This window comes from Engystomops pustulosus, chromosome 4 (genome assembly GCF_040894005.1).
Source record: "Engystomops pustulosus chromosome 4, aEngPut4.maternal, whole genome shotgun sequence".
Classification (NCBI taxonomy): domain Eukaryota; kingdom Metazoa; phylum Chordata; class Amphibia; order Anura; family Leptodactylidae; genus Engystomops; species Engystomops pustulosus.
The window spans coordinates 2,699,052-2,721,115 of record NC_092414.1 but is presented as its reverse complement, the minus strand read 5'-3'; the positions used below and the strand labels follow the sequence as shown (position 1 = coordinate 2,721,115).

The 22,064-nt window shown below is 50.4% G+C and overlaps 1 protein-coding gene across 1 annotated transcript in view; it reads left to right on the top strand.

The window, feature by feature from the left end:
- The window catches only part of LOC140125904 (receptor-type tyrosine-protein phosphatase O-like), a 297,842-nt gene that overhangs the window by 66,557 nt on the left and 209,221 nt on the right, over nt 1-22,064 (top strand). Inside the window, exons 4-6 of the mRNA XM_072144801.1 lie at nt 1,236-1,388; nt 6,784-7,194; nt 15,486-15,647. Of these exons, the coding sequence (XP_072000902.1) occupies nt 1,236-1,388; nt 6,784-7,194; nt 15,486-15,647 (726 nt within the window). The remainder of the gene's footprint in view (nt 1-1,235; nt 1,389-6,783; nt 7,195-15,485; nt 15,648-22,064) is intronic.

Genomic DNA, 22,064 nt, shown 5'->3' with positions numbered 1-22,064 from the left:
TTCTGGGGTCACCCCATGGTCCATGGTGTCTGGTCATTGATAATGTTCTGGGGTCACCCCATGGTCCATGGTGTCTGATCATTGATCATGTTCTGGGGTCACTCCATGGTCCATGGTGTCTGGTCATTGATCATGTTCTGGGGTCACTCCATGGTCCATGATGTCTGATGATTGATCATGGTCTGGGGTCACCCCATGGTCCATGGTGTCTGATCATTGATCATGGTCTGGGGTCACTCCATGGTCCATGGTGTCTGATCATTGATCATGTTCTGGGGTCACTCCATGGTCCATGGTGTCTGGTCATTGATAATGTTCTGGGGTCACTCCATGGTCCATGGTGTCTGATCATTGATCATGTTCTGGGGTCACCCCATGGTCCATGGTGTCTGATCATTGATCATGTTCTGGGGTCACTCCATGGTCCATGGTGTCTGATGATTGATAATGTTCTGGGGTCACCCCATGGTCCATGGTGTCTGATCATTGATAATGTTCTGGGGTCACTCCATGGTCCATGGTGTCTGATCATTGATCATGGTCTGGGGTCACTCCATGGTCCATGATGTCTGATGATTGATAATGTTCTGGGGTCACCCCATGGTCCATGGTGTCTGATCATTGATCATGTTCTAGGGTCACTCCATGGTCCATTGTGTCTGATCATTGATCATGTTCTGGGGTCACTCCATGGTCCATGGTGTCTGATCATTGATCATGTTCTGGGGTCACTCCATGGTCCATGGTGTCTAATCATTGATCATTTTCTGGGGTCACTCCATGGTCCATGGTGTCTGATCATTGATCATGTTCTGGGGTCACTCCATGGTCCATGGTGTCTAATCATTGATCATTTTCTGGGGTCACTCCATGGTCCATGGTGTCTGATCATTGGTCATGTTCTGGGGTCACTCCATGGTCCATGGTGTCTGATCATTGATCATGTTCTGGGGTCACTCCATGGTCCATGGTGTCTGGTCATTGATCATGTTCTGGGGTCACTCCATGGTCCATGATGTCTGATGATTGATAATGTTCTGGGGTCACCCCATGGTCCATGGTGTCTGATCATTGATCATGTTCTAGGGTCACTCCATGGTCCATGGTGTCTGATCATTGATCATGTTCTGGGGTCACTCCATGGTCCATGGGAGTGGGATCTGCTCGAGCTCCTTCTTTCTGCTTTAGTCCTTTACCTTCTTCTATTAACATTTTACCCAAATTCTAATCAACAGATTTCTTCAAGATCAAGACTGTATTTAACCACTGGCTGCCGGGGACCTGCTACCGGAACGTCACTTTCCAGCTGGTGTCTGAGGCCTCCTTTAATAAAAGCACCTTGGTGGAAAGCAGTGGGATTGGGCACGAGCCCCAGCTGCACCGGACTGGTAGGAAGCCCCAAGTATCATGTGTAGCCGTCCATGGGCGCTAGGAAGATTGGGGCTACAATCAGCTTATTGGGGAATAAAGAGTGTCTGCTTTCATTCTGCAGTCTTCTGGATCTTTGGAAGACCTTCAAAGGTCCTGAAATGGCTCTTGTGTAGATGGGTATTGAGAGCAGGAATTCATGGGTGAAGGTCCTTCTGTTTAAAAAATGTATTATAATCCACTACTGAGTATCACTATAGTGCACCATACACTGCTACACACCTGACTGCAAGACTACATTACTACACACCATTCACTGCTACACACCTGACCGCAAGACTACATTACTACACACCATACACTGCTACACACCTGACCGCAAGACTACATTACTACACACCATACACTGCTACACACCTGACTGCAAGACTACATTACTACATTACTACATACCCACACACCATACACTGCTACACACCTGACCGCAAGACTACATTACTGCATACCCACACACCATACACTGCTACACACCTGACCGCAAGACTACATTACTACACACCATACACTGCTACACACCTGACCGCAAGACTACATTACTACACACCATACACTGCTACACACCTGACCGCAAGACTACATTACTACACACCATACACTGCTACACACCTGACTGCAAGACTACATTACTACATTACTACATACCCACACACCATACACTGCTACACACCTGACCGCAAGACTACATTACTGCATACCCACACACCATACACTGCTACACACCTGACCGCAAGACTACATTACCACACACCATACACTGCTACACACCTGACCGCAAGACTACATTACTACACACCATACACTGCTACACACCTGACCGCAAGACTACATTACTACACACCATACACTGCTACACACCTGACTGCAAGACTACATTACTACATTACTACATACCCACACACCATACACTGCTACACACCTGACCGCAAGACTACATTACTACATACCCAAACACCATACACTGCTACACACCTGACCGCAAGACTACATTACTACACACCATACACTGCTACACACCTGACCGCAAGACTACATTACTACACACCATACACTGCTACACACCTGACCGCAAGACTACATTACTACACACCATACACTGCTACACACCTGACTGCAAGACTACATTACTACATTACTACATACCCACACACCATACACTGCTACACACCTGACCGCAAGACTACATTACTGCATACCCACACACCATACACTGCTACACACCTGACCGCAAGACTACATTACTACACACCATGCACTGCTACACACCTGACCGCAAGACTACATTACTACACACCATACACTGCTACACACCTGACCGCAAGACTACATTACTACACACCATACACTGCTACACACCTGACTGCAAGACTACATTACTACATTACTACATACCCACACACCATACACTGCTACACACCTGACCGCAAGACTACATTACTACATACCCAAACACCATACACTGCTACACACCTGACCGCAAGACTACATTACTACACCATACACTGCTACACACCTGACTGCAAGACTACATTACTACACACCATACACTGCTACACACCTGACCGCAAGACTACATTACTACACACCATACACTGCTACACACCTGACCGCAAGACTACATTATTACACACCATACACTGCTACACACCTGACTGCAAGACTACATTACTACACACCATACACTGCTACACACCTGACCGCAAGACTACATTACTACACACCATACACTGCTACACACCTGACCGCAAGACTACATTACTACACACCATACACTGCTACACACCTGACTGCAAGACTAAATTACTACATTACTACATACCCACACACCATACACTGCTACACACCTGACCGCAAGACTACATTACTACATACCCAAACAACATACACTGCTACACACCTGACCGCAAGACTACATTACTACACACCATACACTGCTACACACCTGACCGCAAGACTACATTACTACACACCATACACTGCTACACACCTGACCGCAAGACTACATTATTACACACCATACACTGCTACACACCTGACCGCAAGACTACATTACTACACACCATACACTGCTACACACCTGACCGCAAGACTACATTACTACACACCATACACTGCTACACACCTGACTGCAAGACTACATTACTACATTACTACATACCCACACACCATACACTGCTACACACCTGACACAAGAGCTTACAGTCTATGAGGATGAGGGGTGACACAAGAGCTTACAGTCTATGAGGATGAGGGGAGGACACAAGAGCTTACAGTCTATGAGGATGAGGGGAGGACACAAGAGCTTACAGTCTATGAGGATGAGGAGAGGACACAAGAGCTTACAGTCTATGAGGATGAGGAGAGGACACAAGAGCTTACAGTCTATGAGGATGAGGGGGTGACACAAGAGCTTACAATCTATGAGGATGAGGGGTGACACAAGAGCTTACAGTCTATGAGGATGAGGGAGGACACAAGAGCTTACAGTCTATGAGGATGAGGGGAGGACACAAGAGCTTACAGTCTATGATGATGAGGGGGGTGACACAAGAGCTTACAGTCTATGAGGATGAGGGGGACACATGAGCTTACAGTCTATGAGGATGAGGGGGTGACACAAGAGCTTACAGTCTATGAGGATGAGGGGATGACACAAGAGCTTACAGTCTATGAGGATGAAGAGGACACAAGAGCTTACAGTCTATGAGGATGAGGGGGGGACACAAGAGCTTACAGTCTATGAGGATGAGGGAAGGACACAAGAGCTTACAGTCTATGAGGATGAGGGGGTGACACAAGAGCTTACAGTCTATGAGGATGAGGGGGACACAAGAGCTTACAGTCTATGAGGATGAGGGGGTGACACAAGAGCTTACAGTTTATGAGGATGAGGGGGGACACAAGAGCTTACAGTCTATGAGGATGAGGGGAGGACACAAGAGTTTACAGTCTATGAGGATGAGGGGAGGACACAAGAGCTTACAGTCTATGAGGATGAGGGGGGGGGCACAGGAGCTTACAGTCTATGAGGATGAGGGGAGGACACAAGAGCTTACAGTCTATGAGGATGAGGGGGTGACACAAGAGCTTACAGTCTATGAAGATGATGGGGTGACACAAGAGCTTACAGTCTATGAGGATGAGGGGAGGACACAAGAGCTTACAGTCTATGAGGATGAGGGGAGGACACAAGAGCTTACAGTCTATGAGGATGAGGGGAGGACACAAGAGCTTACAGTCTATGAGGATGAGGGGGGGCACAGGAGCTTACAGTCTATGAGGATGAGGGGAGGACACAAGAGCTTACAGTCTATGAGGATGAGGGGGTGACACAAGAGCTTACAGTCTATGAAGATGATGGGGTGACACAAGAGCTTACAGTCTATGAGGATGAGGGGAGGACACAAGAGCTTACAGTCTATGAGGATGAGGGGAGGACACAAGAGCTTACAGTCTTTGAGGATGAGGGGAGGACACAAGAGCTTACAGTCTATGAGGATGAGGGGGAGGACACAAGAGCTTACAGTCTATGAGGATGAGGGGGGGACACAAGAGCTTACAGTCTATGAGGATGAGGGGGGGACACAAGAGCTTACAGTCTATGAGGATGAAGGGGAGGACACAAGAGCTTACAGTCTATGAGGATGAGGGGGACACAAGAGCTTACAGTCTATGAGGATGAGGGGGTGACACAAGAGCTTACAGTCTATGAGGATGAGGGGGGGACACACAAGAGCTTGCAGTCTATGAGGATGAGGGGTGACACAAGAGCTTACAGTCTATGAGGATAAGGGGGGGCACAAGAGCTTACAGTCTATGAGGATGAGGGGGGACACAAGAACTTACACTCTATGAGGATGAGGGGAGGACACAAGAACTTACACTCTATGAGGATGAGGGGAGGACACAAAAGCTTGCAGTCTATGAGGATGAGGGGGGACACAAGAGCTTACAGTCTATGAGGATAAGGGGGGGCACAAGAGCTTACAGTCTATGAGGATGAGGGGGGACACAAGAACTTACACTCTATGAGGATGAGGGGAGGACACAAAAGCTTACAGTCTATGAGGATGAGGGGGGACACAAGAGCTTACAGTCTATGAGGATGAGGGGAGGACACAAGAGCTTACAGTCTATGAGGATGAGGGGGAGGACACAAGAGCTTACAGTCTATGAGGATAATGGGGAGGACACAAGAGCTTACAGTCTATGAGGATGAGGGGGGACACAAGAGCTTACAGTCTATGAGGATGAGGGGGACATAAGAGCTTACATTCTATGAGGATGAGGGGGTGACACAAGAGCTTACAGTCTATGAGGATGATGGGAGGACACAAGAGCTTACAGTCTATGAGGATGAGGGGGTGACACAAGAGCTTACAGTCTATGAGGATGAGGGGGTGACACAAGAGCTTACAGTCTATGAGGATGAGGGGGTGACACACAAGCTTACAGTCTATGAGGATGAGGGGGGACACAAGAGCTTACAGTCTATGAGGATGAGGGGGACACAAGAGCTTACAGTCTATGAGGATGAGGGGAGGACACAAGAGCTTACAGTCTATGAGGATGAGGGGGTGACACAAGAGCTTACAGTCTATGAGGATGAGGGAGGACACAGGAGCTTGCAGTCTATGAGGATGAGGGGGGAAACAAGAGCTTACAGTTTATGAGGATGAGGGGGGACACAAGAGCTTACAGTCTATGAGGATGTGGGGAGGACACAAGAGCTTACAGTCTATGAGGATGAGGGGTGACACAAGAGCTCACAGTCTATGAGGATGAGGGGGGGACACAAGAGCTTACAGTCTATGAGGATGAGGGGGGGACACAAGAGCTTACAGTCTATGAGGATGAGGGAGGACACAGGAGCTTGCAGTCTATGAGGATGAGGGGGGAAACAAGAGCTTACAGTTTATGAGGATGAGGGGGGACACAAGAGCTTACAGTCTATGAGGATGTGGGGAGGACACAAGAGCTTACAGTCTATGAGGATGAGGGGTGACACAAGAGCTCACAGTCTATGAGGATGAGGGGGGGACACAAGAGCTTACAGTCTATGAGGATGAGGGGGGGACACAAGAGCTTACAGTCTATGAGGATGAGGGGTGACACAAGAGCTTGCAGTCTAAGAGGATGAGGGGGGGAAACAAGAGCTTACAGTCTATGAGGATGAGGGGGACACAAGAGCTTACAGTCTATGAGGATGAGGGGGTGACACAAGAGCTTACAGTCTATGAGGATGAGGGGGTGACACAAGAGCTTACAGTCTATGAGGATGAGGGGGACATAAGAGGTAAAAGAGATTGTATAATGCTCCAGCCATTAAATACAGAGAATTTTTATTTTTATTTGTAGTTCCTTTCACACCAAGAAACATCTCTATACAAGTGTTAGTGCTGAACCAGAGCCATGTAGAGGAGTCTCCTGGTGGGGGCGCTATCCCTGGAAATCATGGTCCTGATCCAGTGACCGTAAGAGATGAAATCTTGGAGGATGATTTTGGAAGCTCCGCTGGAATTTCGTTCAACAACTGGAGAGACTATAAAGTTTCCGACCTTGTGACCACCTCAGGACCGCACTGGTGGGTGAACGAAAGTGTGACCGAGGACAGTGAGGGTTTTGTGAATGCGATTCCACCTGAAAATCAAACCTCTTCATCTGCACAAGATCTTCCTGGTTTTCCCAAATTCAGACTAGTAGTCACCTGGTTACCGCCAAAGCCACCAACTGCCTTTGATGGGTTCAACATCTACATCCAGAGGGAGGGTAAGTAAGACTGACCGTATTAACGTTTACCCAACAAAAATGTACCCCACTCCCCCTTTCCCAAAAACCAACACAACCACAATTTTTGGGATAAAAAACTGGGGGTCGGCCACAGCTTTATTATTTACATAACAAAATAAGCGACCTGTGCGAAGAACCCTGACCCTTACCCTAACTTCACCTTGCATGCCTGTCCTAGTTGTTCCGTCAGGTGATTTAACTAACAGCCGAGAGGGTCAAGATTCCACCACAGGCCAAGCTGTGACTACCAACAACATAAATAACGCAATAACAAAGATCAAGAATAAAATATTAACAAAAACAATAATATACAATATTAACATAGGGAGGGTGGGTGGGATCTCTTGAGCGCGGAGCAGTCAAAGAGGCTGGCTAGCTCCGCGCTCAAGAATAAATATCCTGGCCCGCTGCCCCCCAGTGGCCAGCGGAACTCACTGGCCACCAATGAAAATTAAAACAGAGGAGGAAAGGGGAGGGGGAGAGCAGGAGGGACCGTGCCCCTTAAAGGAGAAGAGCACGGCCAGTCCTGCAGCCCCCCTGCTTATACAGCCTGCGGGCTGAGCAGACTGACCGTATTAACGTTTACCCAACAAAAATGTACCCCACTCCCCCTTTCCCAAAAACCAACACAACCACAATTTTTGGGATAAAAAACTGGGGGTCGGCCACAGCTTTATTATTTACATAACAAAATAAGCGACCTGTGGGAAGAACCCTGACCCTTACCCTAACTTCACTTGCATGTCTTAGTTGTTCCGTCAGGTGATTTAACTAACAGCCGAGAGGGTCAAGATTCCACCACAGGCCACTAGGAGAACAGTGTAACCCTACACTGTGCTCCGACCCCCACACAAGAGGAATAAGGCCCTCTCAATGGCGTCCTGCAACCCAGAAAGGAAGATATCCAGGCCGATGTCATTCAGGTGTACACCGTCCTCCCTCATGAGGCCCGCATTATCTCCTTCCAGCTGCCGATGCCTAACCACTACCCCACACCTGGACCTAACAAAACGTGCCACCCTCATATTCAGCATACGCCTCGCCCTTTCGATGGAGTCAGGGTTACGGGCACCATTCCAGATTCCTCGCGGCACGATCTCCGACCATACCACCACCAAGTCCTGGAAGAAGGCTGCGAAACGCTCAAAATCCGACTTCATAACTGAAATCAATTCCGCCAGACGTGTTGAACACATGCCGTTCCCTCCGGCATGCACCACAAGCACCGTCGGACCCGGGGAAGACTTGCTGATCGCCACCACTTCAGGTAGCACTTGCAGCCATTTCAGGCCCCTGATTCCCCTCCAAGACAGGTCCGCATTGGTGAACCCCAAGTTTAAACCTCCCGGCCGAACTGCTGCTCGCCGAGCCGCCCAATATATATAGGAGTGGCCGACCAGCCAAACCCTAGGCCGGGGAAAACCTAAAAAAGAAAAAACAATTAGTCCAACAACAAGTTTGGGCGAACATAACGCCTGAAACAATCAGATTTCCATCTGCCAATACGCATTATATCCCCATCTGAAAGCCCAGCAGCATCCGCTGCCGTTGCAGCGCCTATCCGAAATGAATGTGTCCCAAACTCCGCTGCCGGGACACCTGCCAGGGACAACGCTCTCCTAAACAAAGAAGTGAATTGAAACTTGGTCAGAGGGGACCCATCCTGATGGCACAAAAAGGCTTGAGCTGAGGGGTGCTGCGCAATAAAACTACCCAGTAACTGAACCGGACAAAATGGGCCACCTACTTTTCCGACCGACAACCAACACCCCGAGCCATATATGTCTGTCTTAGATCGTTTAATATACACTTTGACAAACTCCCCAACTAGCAGAACATCTCCCTCCCCAAGACCAGCCTGAACTTGGCCGGAAGCAGCCACTAACTCGCTAACTCGCATGGCGCAAAAGAAAGCTAGCACGAAACTGCACTGAAGCAATAAAATCTCAAACGGTGAAGAGCATACATCCACCGCGACCGCGCATAAGCGTTGCAGCAACGCAAAAGAAATAGGTCTACGGGAATCCCTGCGCACCGGCTCCTTGCACCAACCCCGCAGCAGCAAAAGAACCTGAACATCTTTAGTAACATCCTGAATACCCCACAGTTTAAAAACAAAAGAAACCCCGGCCAATCGTTTTTTAACTGCTGTGAACGACAAACCCTGTGAACGTAGGCAGGACACGTAGCGCAGTGTAGTGGTCTTAGCTACTGTTACCCGATCCCCTCGTTCCTCCGACAGCAAGCTGTACCACTCGCCCCACGCCTTACCATGGCTGTTCCAAGTGCTCTCCGCCAATGAGGATTGGATCAACGGTGTCAACTGTTCACCACCAGGTCCCACAGGAAGGGGGGGCAGGGGGACCCCTCCGGGTCCACCAGGGAGTGGAAATCCCTGAAACGCTGTAGCTGAAAACGAGATAACACATCAGCAACCACATTAAACTCGCCAGGAACATGCCTAGCCCTGAAGACTATATTCAACTGCAAACATCGCAGAGCCAAATGCCTAAGCAGGGCAAGAACCTGCAAAGAACTGGAGGTGAGACCATTCAGGGCCCGGACCGTACTTTCGTTGTCCGACCAAAAACGAATCCTTTTATTTGCCATCTCATGACCCCAAAGTTCCACAGCCACTACAATCGGAAAGAGTTCTAGCAAGGTCAAATTCTTTGTGAAATCCCTCTCCAACCACTGGGCGGCCAACGTTCCGCTGACCACTGCTTACCAAAAATAGCACCGTACCCCACCGATCCTGCTGCGTCCGTATATAACTGTAAGTCAGCGTTGTCAATCTCGTGTTCAAGAAATGCTGACACACCAGTATAATCCGTCAAAAAGGACCTCCAGACCCGCAAATCGTCTTTCAGAACCGCCGTCAAACGTATATGATGATATGGCTTCGAAACACCGGCCGTAGCCAGCGACAACCTCCTGGCAAAAACTCTACCCATGGGAAAAATTCTACACGCAAAGGCCGGCGCCACACAGGGCGCTTTGTCTGCGCTTGCAAACGCAAACGCAGACAAAGTCGCGCCCACCGGGGCGGGCCTCGGCCCGATCGCATCGGCGTTTCTATGGAAACGCCTGCGATCGGGAACGAGCCGCCGGTGTTTCGCGTTAAATTAACGCAAAACACCGGCGGCTCGTTCCCGATCGAAGGCGTTTCCATAGAAACGCCGATGCGATCGGGCCGAGGCCCGCCCCGGTGGGCGCGACTTTGTCTGCGTTTGCGTTTGCAAGCGCAGACAAAGCGCCCTGTGTGGCGCCGGCCAAAGGCCAATTGGCCCAGCACAGACTGCAGTCGCTGCAAGGTCACTTTATCGGACAAAAGGCACAAGTCAATGTCACCCCGCAAACGTTCCAATTTATCAGCAGGGAGGCCGAGTGTCATCTCTTCTGAGTCAATCAAAATACCCAGAAAGGTCAGACGGTGAGTGGGACCCTCCGTCTTCTCTGCTGACAAAGGAACACCGAAAAAATCTGCGAAGTGACGGAACATGTTCAATAGTCTCAAGCAATCGTGAGAGTCCTTCGGACCCACAAACAAAAAATCATCCAAATAATGAATGACCCAATTCGAACCAGCCTCTAAACGAAGAACCCACTCCAAAAACTGCTAAACATTTCAAAAAACCTACAGGATATAGAGCAACCCATCGGAAGGCACATGTCCACAAAGAAAGAATCGTTAATTCTGCAACCCAGTAGATGAAAACAGGACGGATGCACCGGGAGGAGGCGGAAAGCCGACTCAATGTCCGACTTAGCCATAAGGGCCCCCGGACCGGCTTTATTCAACAAGAGAACCACTTTGTCAAAGGAAGTGTAAGAAACAGCCACCTCCTCCTGGGGAATACCATCATTGACTGAGTCACCCTCCGGATACGACAAATGGTGTATCAGGCGAAACTTACCCGACTCTTTCTTTGGGACCAAACCCAGCGGAGAGACCCGCAAATTTTCAAAAGGCGGCAACGAAAAGGGGCCCGCCATCCTGCCCAATTCAACCTCCTTTAACAATTTTTCCTCAACCAGTAACTCGTTGTCCCTAACCGATTTAAGATTGTTTTACAACATCAGACCGTCACGCGGTACAAACGGAATCACAAAACCAAAGGTAAAACCGTCAAGCAGCACTTTTGCCTCCTGCTTCAGGTGGTAACTGTCTAACCACGGCCGCATCCTTTGCACCTGAACCGGAGTCCTCCCCCCTGACAGCTGTGGAAGATTTCGCAGGGGTTCTCTGCCTTTTAAAGCACCGGAGAGCGGAATGGGCCCCGCCACATATGGAGCATTCGTGCTTGAACTTACAGGATGCAAAGAAGCGGCAGTGGCCTTCGTTAAACAACCAACAGGATCCCGGACGCTTGGAAGCCGCCCCGGACTGCGAGCCCGAGACGGCTCCCGAAGGAAAGGGAGCCTGAGGCTTCTGTGTCATCATAAACTGAATCCAAACGTCAGTCGCTTTTGTCGCCCATCCAACCTCCGGACTCGCCGCTAAGCGACGCCGAAACTCCTCGTCATATCTCCACCAAGCTGAACCTCCATGCAACTTATGCGCAGTATAGATAGTATCCAAATACACAAACATATCCTGCGCACAGGCAGGCTTCTGTCGCACAATGATACTAGACATAACAGCAAAAGCTTGAAGCCAGTTGCCAAAGGTCCTTGCGACCTTAGGCTTCTTGTCATCACCCTTCTCAAAACGCTTCTCCTTATCTACTGTCAACTGATCAGGAGATAACAATGTCCAAATATCAATATACTCAAAATTAACAATTTTCTCCCGGAGGTCAGCAGCCACCCGCGTGCCCAAAGGAGCTACGCCACAAAACAAGGAATCTCTAAAAAGCATCCCCGCTGACCCCGGGGCCTGCACAGGCGGCAACGATGTCGCCCCTGGGGATGCCCCGGAGGCACCAGCCTCCATTCTTGCCACAACCGCCTTAAGGGCGCCCACAACATCATCACCAGCAATAGCAGACTTTTTCCATGCGGTCTCACAGGACAACTCACCCGCCGGAGGAACGACCTGCTGCAGAACCACTGGAGGAGGAGGCGCCATGGGTGCGCTAGGCAACGCTGAGGATGGGACCGTTGGCGGTACCCTAGCTTCATCTACCCCATGAGGTGGAGAAGAGTGTTGCCGTCTCCGCGACCGCCTCTCTCTGGAGCGGGTGTAACCACCGCTGGACGAGGATGAAGAGCGCCTGGAATAGGTCCGGCCCCAGCTGGATCTACCAGACCGCCTGCTGTCTCTGTCACGAGACCTGGACCGCTTACGGCTCACCCAAGTTGAGCGGGAAAAGGAACGGGAAGATCGAGATCGGTGTCTACACCGTCCCTCCGGGCTGTGCGGCCGAGGCCCAGCCCCCGAGCGGTACCCGCGCTGCGGAAATTCCGAACAGCTGCAGGCCACGCTGGAGTGGCTATGACCCCTGTCGCGCCGGTCCCGCGGAACGCCAGCCGCCGGAACAGCGTGCCGGCGGTCCGCGGGTTCATCACTATCGACCTCGTCACCCGCCAAGGCAGGACCCGAGGGGTAGGAGGGGGGCAGGGGGGTGAATGTGGACGAAGGGGGGTGTGTGGTGCTTGGTGCAAACGGTGGCTGCTGAGCGCACTATGTGACATGTGTGTGTCGGAAGCGGGGGCTGTGTCAGTATGTGGTGTTTGAACTGTATCACTGCTGGCACCCAGCCCAAACCACCTAGCTAAACGGCCAGGCTGTTTGGGCAGAGAACCAGCAGGGGGAGCAGCTGTAACCTGCACTGCGCCTGAAGGCACAGCCAGGTTAACTGGGTGAGGAGACGCAGGAGCAGGCGTGCCCTGCATCTCCTCCCCACGCGGGGACATTGTCACTGCCGGCGTCGGCCCGCCTGCTCGGCCGACGCACGGCTACTGGCCTTAGCAGAGCGCGACATGCGCTCTGCCGGCCGCGGAGCCGAGGCAGGGTTCCGAGACGGAGCCCGCGCTCGGCTACGAGTTTTGATGGGGGAGGGACTAAGCCTGCACGGCGCACGACCGCGCCGTGCAGGCCGGGCAGCGGGGGGATCGGGCACCGGAGGAGCCGACACGGGGAGAGAGGGAGCCGGCTGGGACAGCAATGGAGTTAGCCAGCCGGAGCCCTCTCTCCTCAGCTTCTCCTCAAGCAGGGCCATCAAAGCGGGGTCCGCCATTATACTTGCGGGTTCAGGATCTCTTGAGCGCGGAGCAGTCAAAGAGGCTGGCTAGCTCCGCGCTCAAGAATAAATATCCTGGCCCGCTGCCCCCCAGTGGCCAGCGGAACTCACTGGCCACCAATGAAAATTAAAACAGAGGAGGAAAGGGGAAGGGGGAGAGCAGGAGGGACCGTGCCCCTTAAAGGAGAAGAGCACGGCCAGTCCTGCAGCCCCCCCGCTTATACAGCCTGCGGGCTGAGCAGGAATCTCAATGTACATGGCTTGTCCTGGTGCACCTATGTGTGACACCCCAGGGTGCTGTGTAATGTGTCCATGGCTTGTCCTGGTGCACCTATGTGTGACTCCCCAGGGTGCTGTGTAATCTGTCCATGGCTTGTCCTGGTGCACCTATGTGTGACACCCCAGGGTGCTGTGTAATGTGTCCATGGCTTGTCCTGGTGCAGCTATGTGTGACTCCCCAGGGTACTGTGTAATGTGTGCATGGCTTGTCCTGGTGCACCTATGTGTTGCACCCCAGGGTGCTGTGTAACATGTGCATGGCTTGTCCTGGTGCACCTATGTGTTTCACCCCAGGGTGCTGTGTAATGTGTCCATGGCTTGTCCTGGTGCACCTATGTGTGACACCCCAGGGTACTGTGTAATGTGTCCACGGCTTGTCTTGGTGCACCTATATGTGACACCCCAGGGTACTGTGTAATGTGTGCATGGCTTGTCCTGGTGCACCTATGTGTGACACCCCAGGGTGCTGTGTAATATGTCCATGGCTTGTCCTGTTGCACCTATGTGTGACTCCCCAGGGTGCTGTGTAATGTGTCCATGGCTTGTCCTGGTGCACCTATGTGTGACACCCCAGGGTGCTGTGTAATGTGTCCATGGCTTGTCCTGGTGCACCTATGTGTGACACCCCAGGGTACTGTGTAATGTGTCCACGGCTTGTCTTGGTGCACCTATATGTGACACCCCAGGGTACTGTGTAATGTGTGCATGGCTTGTCCTGGTGCACCTATGTGTGACACCCCAGGGTGCTGTGTAATATGTCCATGGCTTGTCCTGTTGCACCTATGTGTGACTCCCCAGGGTGCTGTGTAATGTGTCCATGGCTTGTCCTGGTGCACCTATGTGTGACTCCCCAGGGTGCTGTGTAATGTGTCCACGGCTTGTCTTGGTGCACCTATGTGTGACACCCCAGGGTGCTGTGTAATGTGTCCATGGCTTGTCCTGTTGCACCTATGTGTGACTCCCCAGGGTGCTGTGTAATATGTCCATGGCTTGTCCTGGTGCACCTATGTGTGACACCCCAGGGTGCTGTGTAATGTGTCCATGGCTTGTCCTGGTGCACCTATGTGTGACATTCCAGGGTACTGTGTAATGTGTCCACGGCTTGTCTTGGTGCACCTATGTGTGACACCCCAGGGTACTGTGTAATGTGTGCATGGCTTGTCCTGGTGCACCTATGTGTGACACCCCTGGGTGCTGTGTAATATGTCCATGGCTTGTCCTGTTGCACCTATGTGTGACTCCCCAGGGTACTGTGTAATGTGTCCACGGCTTGTCCTGGTGCACCTATGTGTGACACCCCAGGGTGCTGTGTAATGTGTCCACGGCTTGTCTTGGTGCACCTATGTGTGACTCCCCAGGGTACTGTGTAATGTGTCCACGGCTTGTCCTGGTGCACCTATGTGTGACACCCCAGGGTGCTGTGTAATGTGTCCACGGCTTGTCCTGGTGCACCTATGTGTGACTCCCCAGGGTGCTGTGTAATGTGTGCATGGCTTGTCCTGGTGCACCTATGTGTGACACCCCAGGGTGCTGTGTAATATGTCCATGGCTTGTCCTGTTGCACCTATGTGTGACACCCCAGGGTGCTGTGTAATGTGTCCATGGCTTGTCCTGGTGCACCTATGTGTGACTCCCCAGGGTGCTGTGTAATGTGTCCACGGCTTGTCTTGGTGCACCTATGTGTGACTCCCCAGGGTGCTGTGTAATGTGTGCATGGCTTGTCCTGGTGCACCTATGTGTGACTCCCCAGGGTGCTCTTATTGAAGCCTCCTCCTTCCGATTGATGTGAATGTTTTTTCCTTGTAGAAGATGCACCGGATGTTTCTGCGGTGGATGAGAACACTCATGAATTTGTAAAAGATCTAAAGGAATCCGGGAAATATCATCTGACAATCAGAACCTTCAGCTCCTCTGGGTCGTGTCCATCTCGAGAGAGCGAAGCCTCCAGAACCTTGAGCTTCTATATCAGTAAGTGATCGAATTAGGGTTATGGTTGGGGAAGAACTACACAAGGAAGGAGGATGACCAAACCAGAACCCAATAATCACCTGAGGTTCTGCCATCTACATTACTCCTCCCTAAGACCCACTGGTCAGAACCGGTGTAGATGACTGGCCTCTGCAGTCCGGTATAGATGACTGGCCTCTGCAGTCCGGTGTAGATGACTGGCCTCTGCAGTCCGGTGTAGATGACTGGCCTCGGCAGTCCCGTGTAGATGACTGGCCTCGGCAGTCCCGTGTAGATGACTGGCCTCGGCAGTCCCGTGTAGATGACTGGGCTCGGCAGTCCCGTGTAGATGACTGGCCTCGGCAGTCCGGTGTAAATGACTGGCCTCGGCAGTCCCGTGTAGATGACTGGCCTCGGCAGTCCCGTGTAGATGACTGGCCTCGGCAGTCCCGTGTAGATGACTGGCCTCGGCAGTCCCGTGTAGATGACTGGCCTCGGCAGTCCGGTGTAGATGACTGGCCTCGGCAGTCCGGTGTAAATGACTGGCCTCGGCAGTCCGGTGTAAATGACTGGCCTCGGCAGTCCCGTGTAGATGACTGGCCTCGGCAGTCCCGTGTAGATGACTGGCCTCGGCAGTCCCGTGTAGATGACTGGCCTCGGCAGTCCCGTGTAGATGACTCGCCTCGGCAGTCCCGTGTAGATGACTGGCCTCGGTAGTCCGGTGTAGATGACTGGCCTCGGCAGTCCCGTGTAGATGACTGGCCCCGGCAGTCCCGTGTAGATGACTGGCCCCGGCAGTCCCGTGTAGATGACTGGCCTCGGCAGTCCCGTGTAGATGACGGGCCTCGGCAGTCCCGTGTAGATGACTGGCCTCGGCAGTCCCGTGTAAATGACTGGCCTCGGCAGTCCCGTGTAGATGACTGGCCTCGGCAGTCCGGTGTAAATGACTGGCCTCGGCAGTCCGGTGTAGATGACTGGCCTCGGCAGTCCGGTGTAGATGACTGGCCTCGGCAGTCCCGTGTAGATGACTGGCCTCGGCAGTCCCGTGTAGATGACTGGCCTCGGCAGTCCCGTGTAGATGACTGGCCTCGGCAGTCCCGTGTAGATGACTGGCCTCGGCAGTCCCGTGTAGATGACTGGCCTCGGCAGTCCCGTGTAGATGACTGGCCTCGGCAGTCCCGTGTAGATGACTGGGCTCGGCAGTCCCGTGTAGATGACTGGCCTCGGCAGTCCCGTGTAGATGACTGGCCTCGGCAGTCCCGTGTAGATGACTGGCCTCAGCAGTCCCGTGTCAGGAGCCCGGCCTCGGCAGTCCCGTGTCAGGAGCCCTTGTTCAGGCTCCCCATGTCCCCATAGAGAATAGTGGACACACTGCAAAGAATTCTTGTAGTAAAACTGGATTTTACGAATAAATGATTAGGGTTAGGTTAGGGTTAATAAATTTCCCTTTCTGTATTAAGAGCTGTGCCCTGAGTCCCATGGGAGGAGCCAGTGAGGAGGAGACAGGCATGTATGGGGAGGAGATACGGGGGACATGGGAGGAACCAGTGAGGAGGAGGCAGGCATGTATGGGGAGGAGATATGGGGGACATGGGAGGAGCCAGTGAGGAGGAGGCAGGCATGTATGGGGAGGAGATATGGGGGACATGGGAGGAGCCAGTGAGGAGGAGGCAGGCATGTATGGGGAGGAGATATGGAGGACATGGGAGGAACCAGTGAGGAGGAGGCAGGCATGTATGGGGAGGAGATATGGGGGACATGGGAGGAGCCAGTGAGGAGGAGGCAGGCATGTATGGGTAGGAGATATGGGGGACATGGGAGGAGCCAGTGAGGAGGAGGCAGGCATGTATGGGGAGGAGATATGGGGGACATGGGAGGAGCCAGTGAGGAGGAGGCAGGCATGTATGGGTAGGAGATATGGGGGACATGGGAGGAGCCAGTGAGGAGGAGACAGGTATGTATGGGGAGGAGATATGGGGGACATGGGAGGAGCCAGAGAGGAGGAGGCAGGCATGTATGGGGAGGAGATATGGGGGACATGGGAGGAGCCAGTGAGGAGGAGACAGGCATGTATGGGGAGGAGATATGGGGGACATGGGAGGAGCCAGTGAGGAGGAGGCAGGCATGTATGGGGAGGAGATATGGGGGACATGGGAGGAACCAGTGAGGAGGAGGCAGGCATGTATGGGGAGGAGATATGGGGGACGTGGGAGGAGCCAGTGAGGAGGAGGCAGGCATGTATGGGGAGGATATATGGGGGACATGGGAGGAGCCAGTGAGGAGGAGGCAGGCATGTATGGGTAGGAGATATGGGGGACATGGGAGGAGCCAGAGAGGAGGAGGCAGGCATGTATGGGGAGGAAATATGGGGGACATGGGAGGAGCCAGTGAGGAGGAGGCAGGCATGTATGGGGAGGAAATATGGGGGACATGGGAGGAGCCAGTGAGGAGGAGGCAGGCATGTATGGGGAGGAAATATGGGGGACATGGGAGGAGCCAGTGAGGAGGAGGCAGGCATGTATGGGGAGGAAATATGGGGGACATGGGAGGAGCCAGTGAGGAGGAGGCAGGCATGTATGGGGAGGAAATATGGGGGACATGGGAGGAGCCAGTGAGGAGGAGGCAGGCATGTATGGGGAGGAAATATGGGGGACATGGGAGGAGCCAGTGAGGAGGAGGCAGGCATGTATGGGGAGGAAATATGGGGGACATGGGAGGAGCCAGTGAGGAGGAGGCAGGCATGTATGGGGAGGAAATATGGGGGACATGGGAGGAGCCAGTGAGGAGGAGGCAGGCATGTATGGGGAGGAAATATGGGGGACATGGGAGGAGCCAGTGAGGGGGGCAGACATGTATTACGTCCTGAGGGGGGCAGCGATGGGGGACATGGGAGGAGCCTGAACAAGGGCTCCTGATTATAACATCGGGTCTAGAAATCCCAGAATAACCTTTGCACTACTTAATGTCATATAGAAAGTGGGTAGTGACAAGCAGATACATATGTATACAATCAGACATTTTTTTCACATATATATTGACAAGGGACAACGCGTTTCGGGGATGTATCACCCCCTTCATCAGGTCCAATAAATAGTTCTGTAACAATCCATACATAGAGTGAATGATGACACTGAATACAATGTTGCCTTTTGTGACGTATATATAATATAATATGCAATTAGGGAGACAAAGGATCATTATAAAAAGATTCTATTACTGGGATTCTATTTCTCTTTTTATAATGATCCTTTGTCTCCCTAGTTGCATATTATGTATATGTTGTGTATATATTATGTATATGTTGTGTATATGTTGTGTATATATTATGTATATGTTGTGTATATGTTGTGTATATATTATGTATATGTTGTGTATATGTTGTGTATATATTATGTATATGTTGTGTATATGTTGTGTATATGTTGTGTATATATTATGTATATGTTGTGTATATGTTGTGTATATATTATGTATATGTTGTGTATATGTTGTGTATATGTTGTGTATATATTATGTATATGTTGTGTATATGTTGTGTATATATTATGTATATGTTGTGTATATGTTGTGTATGTATTGTGTATATATTGTGTATACATTGTGTATATGTTGTGTATATGTTGTGTATATATTATGTACATGTTGTGTATATATTGTGTATATATTGTGTATATATTATGTATATATTGTGTATATGTTGTGTATATGATGTGTATATGTTGTGTATATGATGTGTATATATTATGTACATGTTGTGTATATGTTGTGTATGTTGTGTATATATTGTGTATATATTGTGTATACATTGTGTATATATTATGTATATGTTGTGTATATGTTGTGTATATGTTGTGTATATGTTGTGTATATATTGTGTATATGTTGTGTATGCATTATGTATATATTGTGTATATGTTGTGTATATATTATGTTCATGTTGTGTATATGTTGTGTATATGTTGTGTATATGTTGTGTATATGTTGTGTATATGTTGTGTATATGTTGTGTATATGTTGTGTATATATTGTGTATATGTTGTGTATGCATTATGTATATATTGTGTATATGTTGTGTATATATTATGTTCATGTTGTGTATATGTTGTGTATATGTTGTGTATGCATTATGTATATATTGTGTATATGTTGTGTATATGTTGTGTATGCATTATGTATATATTGTGTATATGTTGTGTATATGTTGTGTATATATTGTGTATATATTGTGTATATGTTGTGTATGCATTATGTATATATTGTGTATATGTTGTGTATATATTATGTTCATGTTGTGTATATGTTGTGTATATGTTGTGTATGCATTATGTATATATTGTGTATATATTGTGTATATGTTGTGTATATGTTGTGTATATGTTGTGTATACGTTGTGTATATGTTGTGTATATATTATGTACATGTTGTGTATATATTATGTACATGTTGTGTATATATTGTGTATATATTGTGTATATATTGTGTATATGTTGTGTATGCATTATGTATATGTTGTGTATATGTTGTGTATATATTATGTACATGTTGTGTATATATTATGTACATGTTGTGTATATATTGTGTATATATTGTGTATATATTGTGTATATGTTGTGTATATGTTGTGTATATATTATGTATATATTGTGTATATGTTGTGTATATGTTGTGTATATATTATGTATATATTGTGTATATATTGTGTATATGTTGTGTATGCATTATGTATATATTGTGTATATGTTGTGTATATGTTGTGTATATATTATGTATATATTGTGTATATGTTGTGTATATGTTGTGTATATATTATGTACATGTTGTGTATATGTTGTGTATATGTTGTGTATATATTATGTATATATTGTGTATATGTTGTGTATATGTTGTGTATATATTATGTACATGTTGTGTATATGTTGTGTATATGTTGTGTATATATTATGTATATATTGTGTATATGTTGTGTATATATTATGTATATATTGTGTATATGTTGTGTATATGTTGTGTATATGTTGTGTATACATTGAGTACATATTGTGTATATATTATGTATATGTTGTGTATATGTTGTGTATATATTATGTATATGTTGTGTATATGTTGTGTATATATTATGTATATATTGTGTATATGTTGTGTATATGTTGTGTATATATTATGTACATGTTGTGTATATATTATGTACATGTTGTGTATACATTGTGTATACATTGTGTATACATGTCACTACCCACTTTCTATATGACACTAAGTAGCGTGAAGGTTATTCTGGGATTTCTAGACCCGATGTTATTATTTGTACCTCTAAGGACTCTGAACCAGAACTTCTGCCCCTCCCGATTATCTCTCTGGGGGAGCAGCTTTCCTCTCCATTGTCCTTCACACATCACTTTACATTTGTGTAACTACACTCTCTGAAGGGCTCCTGATGACAGGTTCCCTTTAAGGCTTTGGACCATAAATGTGTGTGTGGAAGTGGGTGGGGGCAGGGTAGTGGCGGGGGCAGGGTAGTGGCGGGGGCAGGGTAGTGGCAGGGGCATGAGGGAAGGTCAGGGGGGCAGGGCAGCGGAGGGGGCAGGGTAGTGGCGGGAGCAGGGTAGTGGCGGGAGCAGGGTAGTGGCGGGGGCAGGGTAGTGGCGGGGGCAGGGTAGCGGCAGGGGCATGAGGGAAGGTTAGGGGGGCAGGGTAGTGGCGGGGCAGGGTAGCGGCAGGGGCATGAGGGAAGGTTAGGGGGGCAGGGTAGTGGCGGGGGCAGGGTAGTGGCGGGGGCAGGGTAGTGGCAGGGGCATGAGGGAAGGTTAGGGGAGCAGGGTAGTGGCGGGGGCAGGGTAGTGGCGGGGGCAGGGTAGTGGCGGGAGCAGGGTAGTGGCGGGGGCAGGGTAGTGGCGGGGGCAGGGTAGTGGCAGGGGCATGAGGGAAGGTCAGGGGGCAGGGCAGCGGCGGGGGCAGGGTAGCGGCGGGGGCAGGGTAGCGGCGGGGGCAGGGTAGCGGCGGGGGCAGGGTAGCGGCGGGGGCAGGGTAGTGGCGGGAGCAGGGTAGTGGCAGGAGCAGGGTAGTGGCGGGGCAGGGTAGTGGCGGGGGCAGGGTAGTGGCAGGGGCATGAGGGAAGGTCAGGGGGCAGGGCAGCGGCGGGGGCAGGGTAGCGGCGGGAGCAGGGCAGTGGCAGGGGCAGGGTAGTGGCGGGGGCAGGGCAGTGGCGGAGGCAGGGTAGTGGCGGGGGCAGGGTAGTGGCGGGGGCAGGGCAGTGGCGGGGGCAGGGTAGTGGCGGGGGCAGGGCAGTGGCAGGGGCAGGGTAGTGGCGGGGGCAGGGCAGTGGCGGGGGCAGGGTAGTGGCGGGGGCAGGGTAGTGGCGGGGGCAGGGTAGTGGTGGGGGCAGGGTAGTGGCAGGGGCATGAGGGAAGGTCAGGGGGGCAGGGCAGCGGAGGGGGCAGGGTA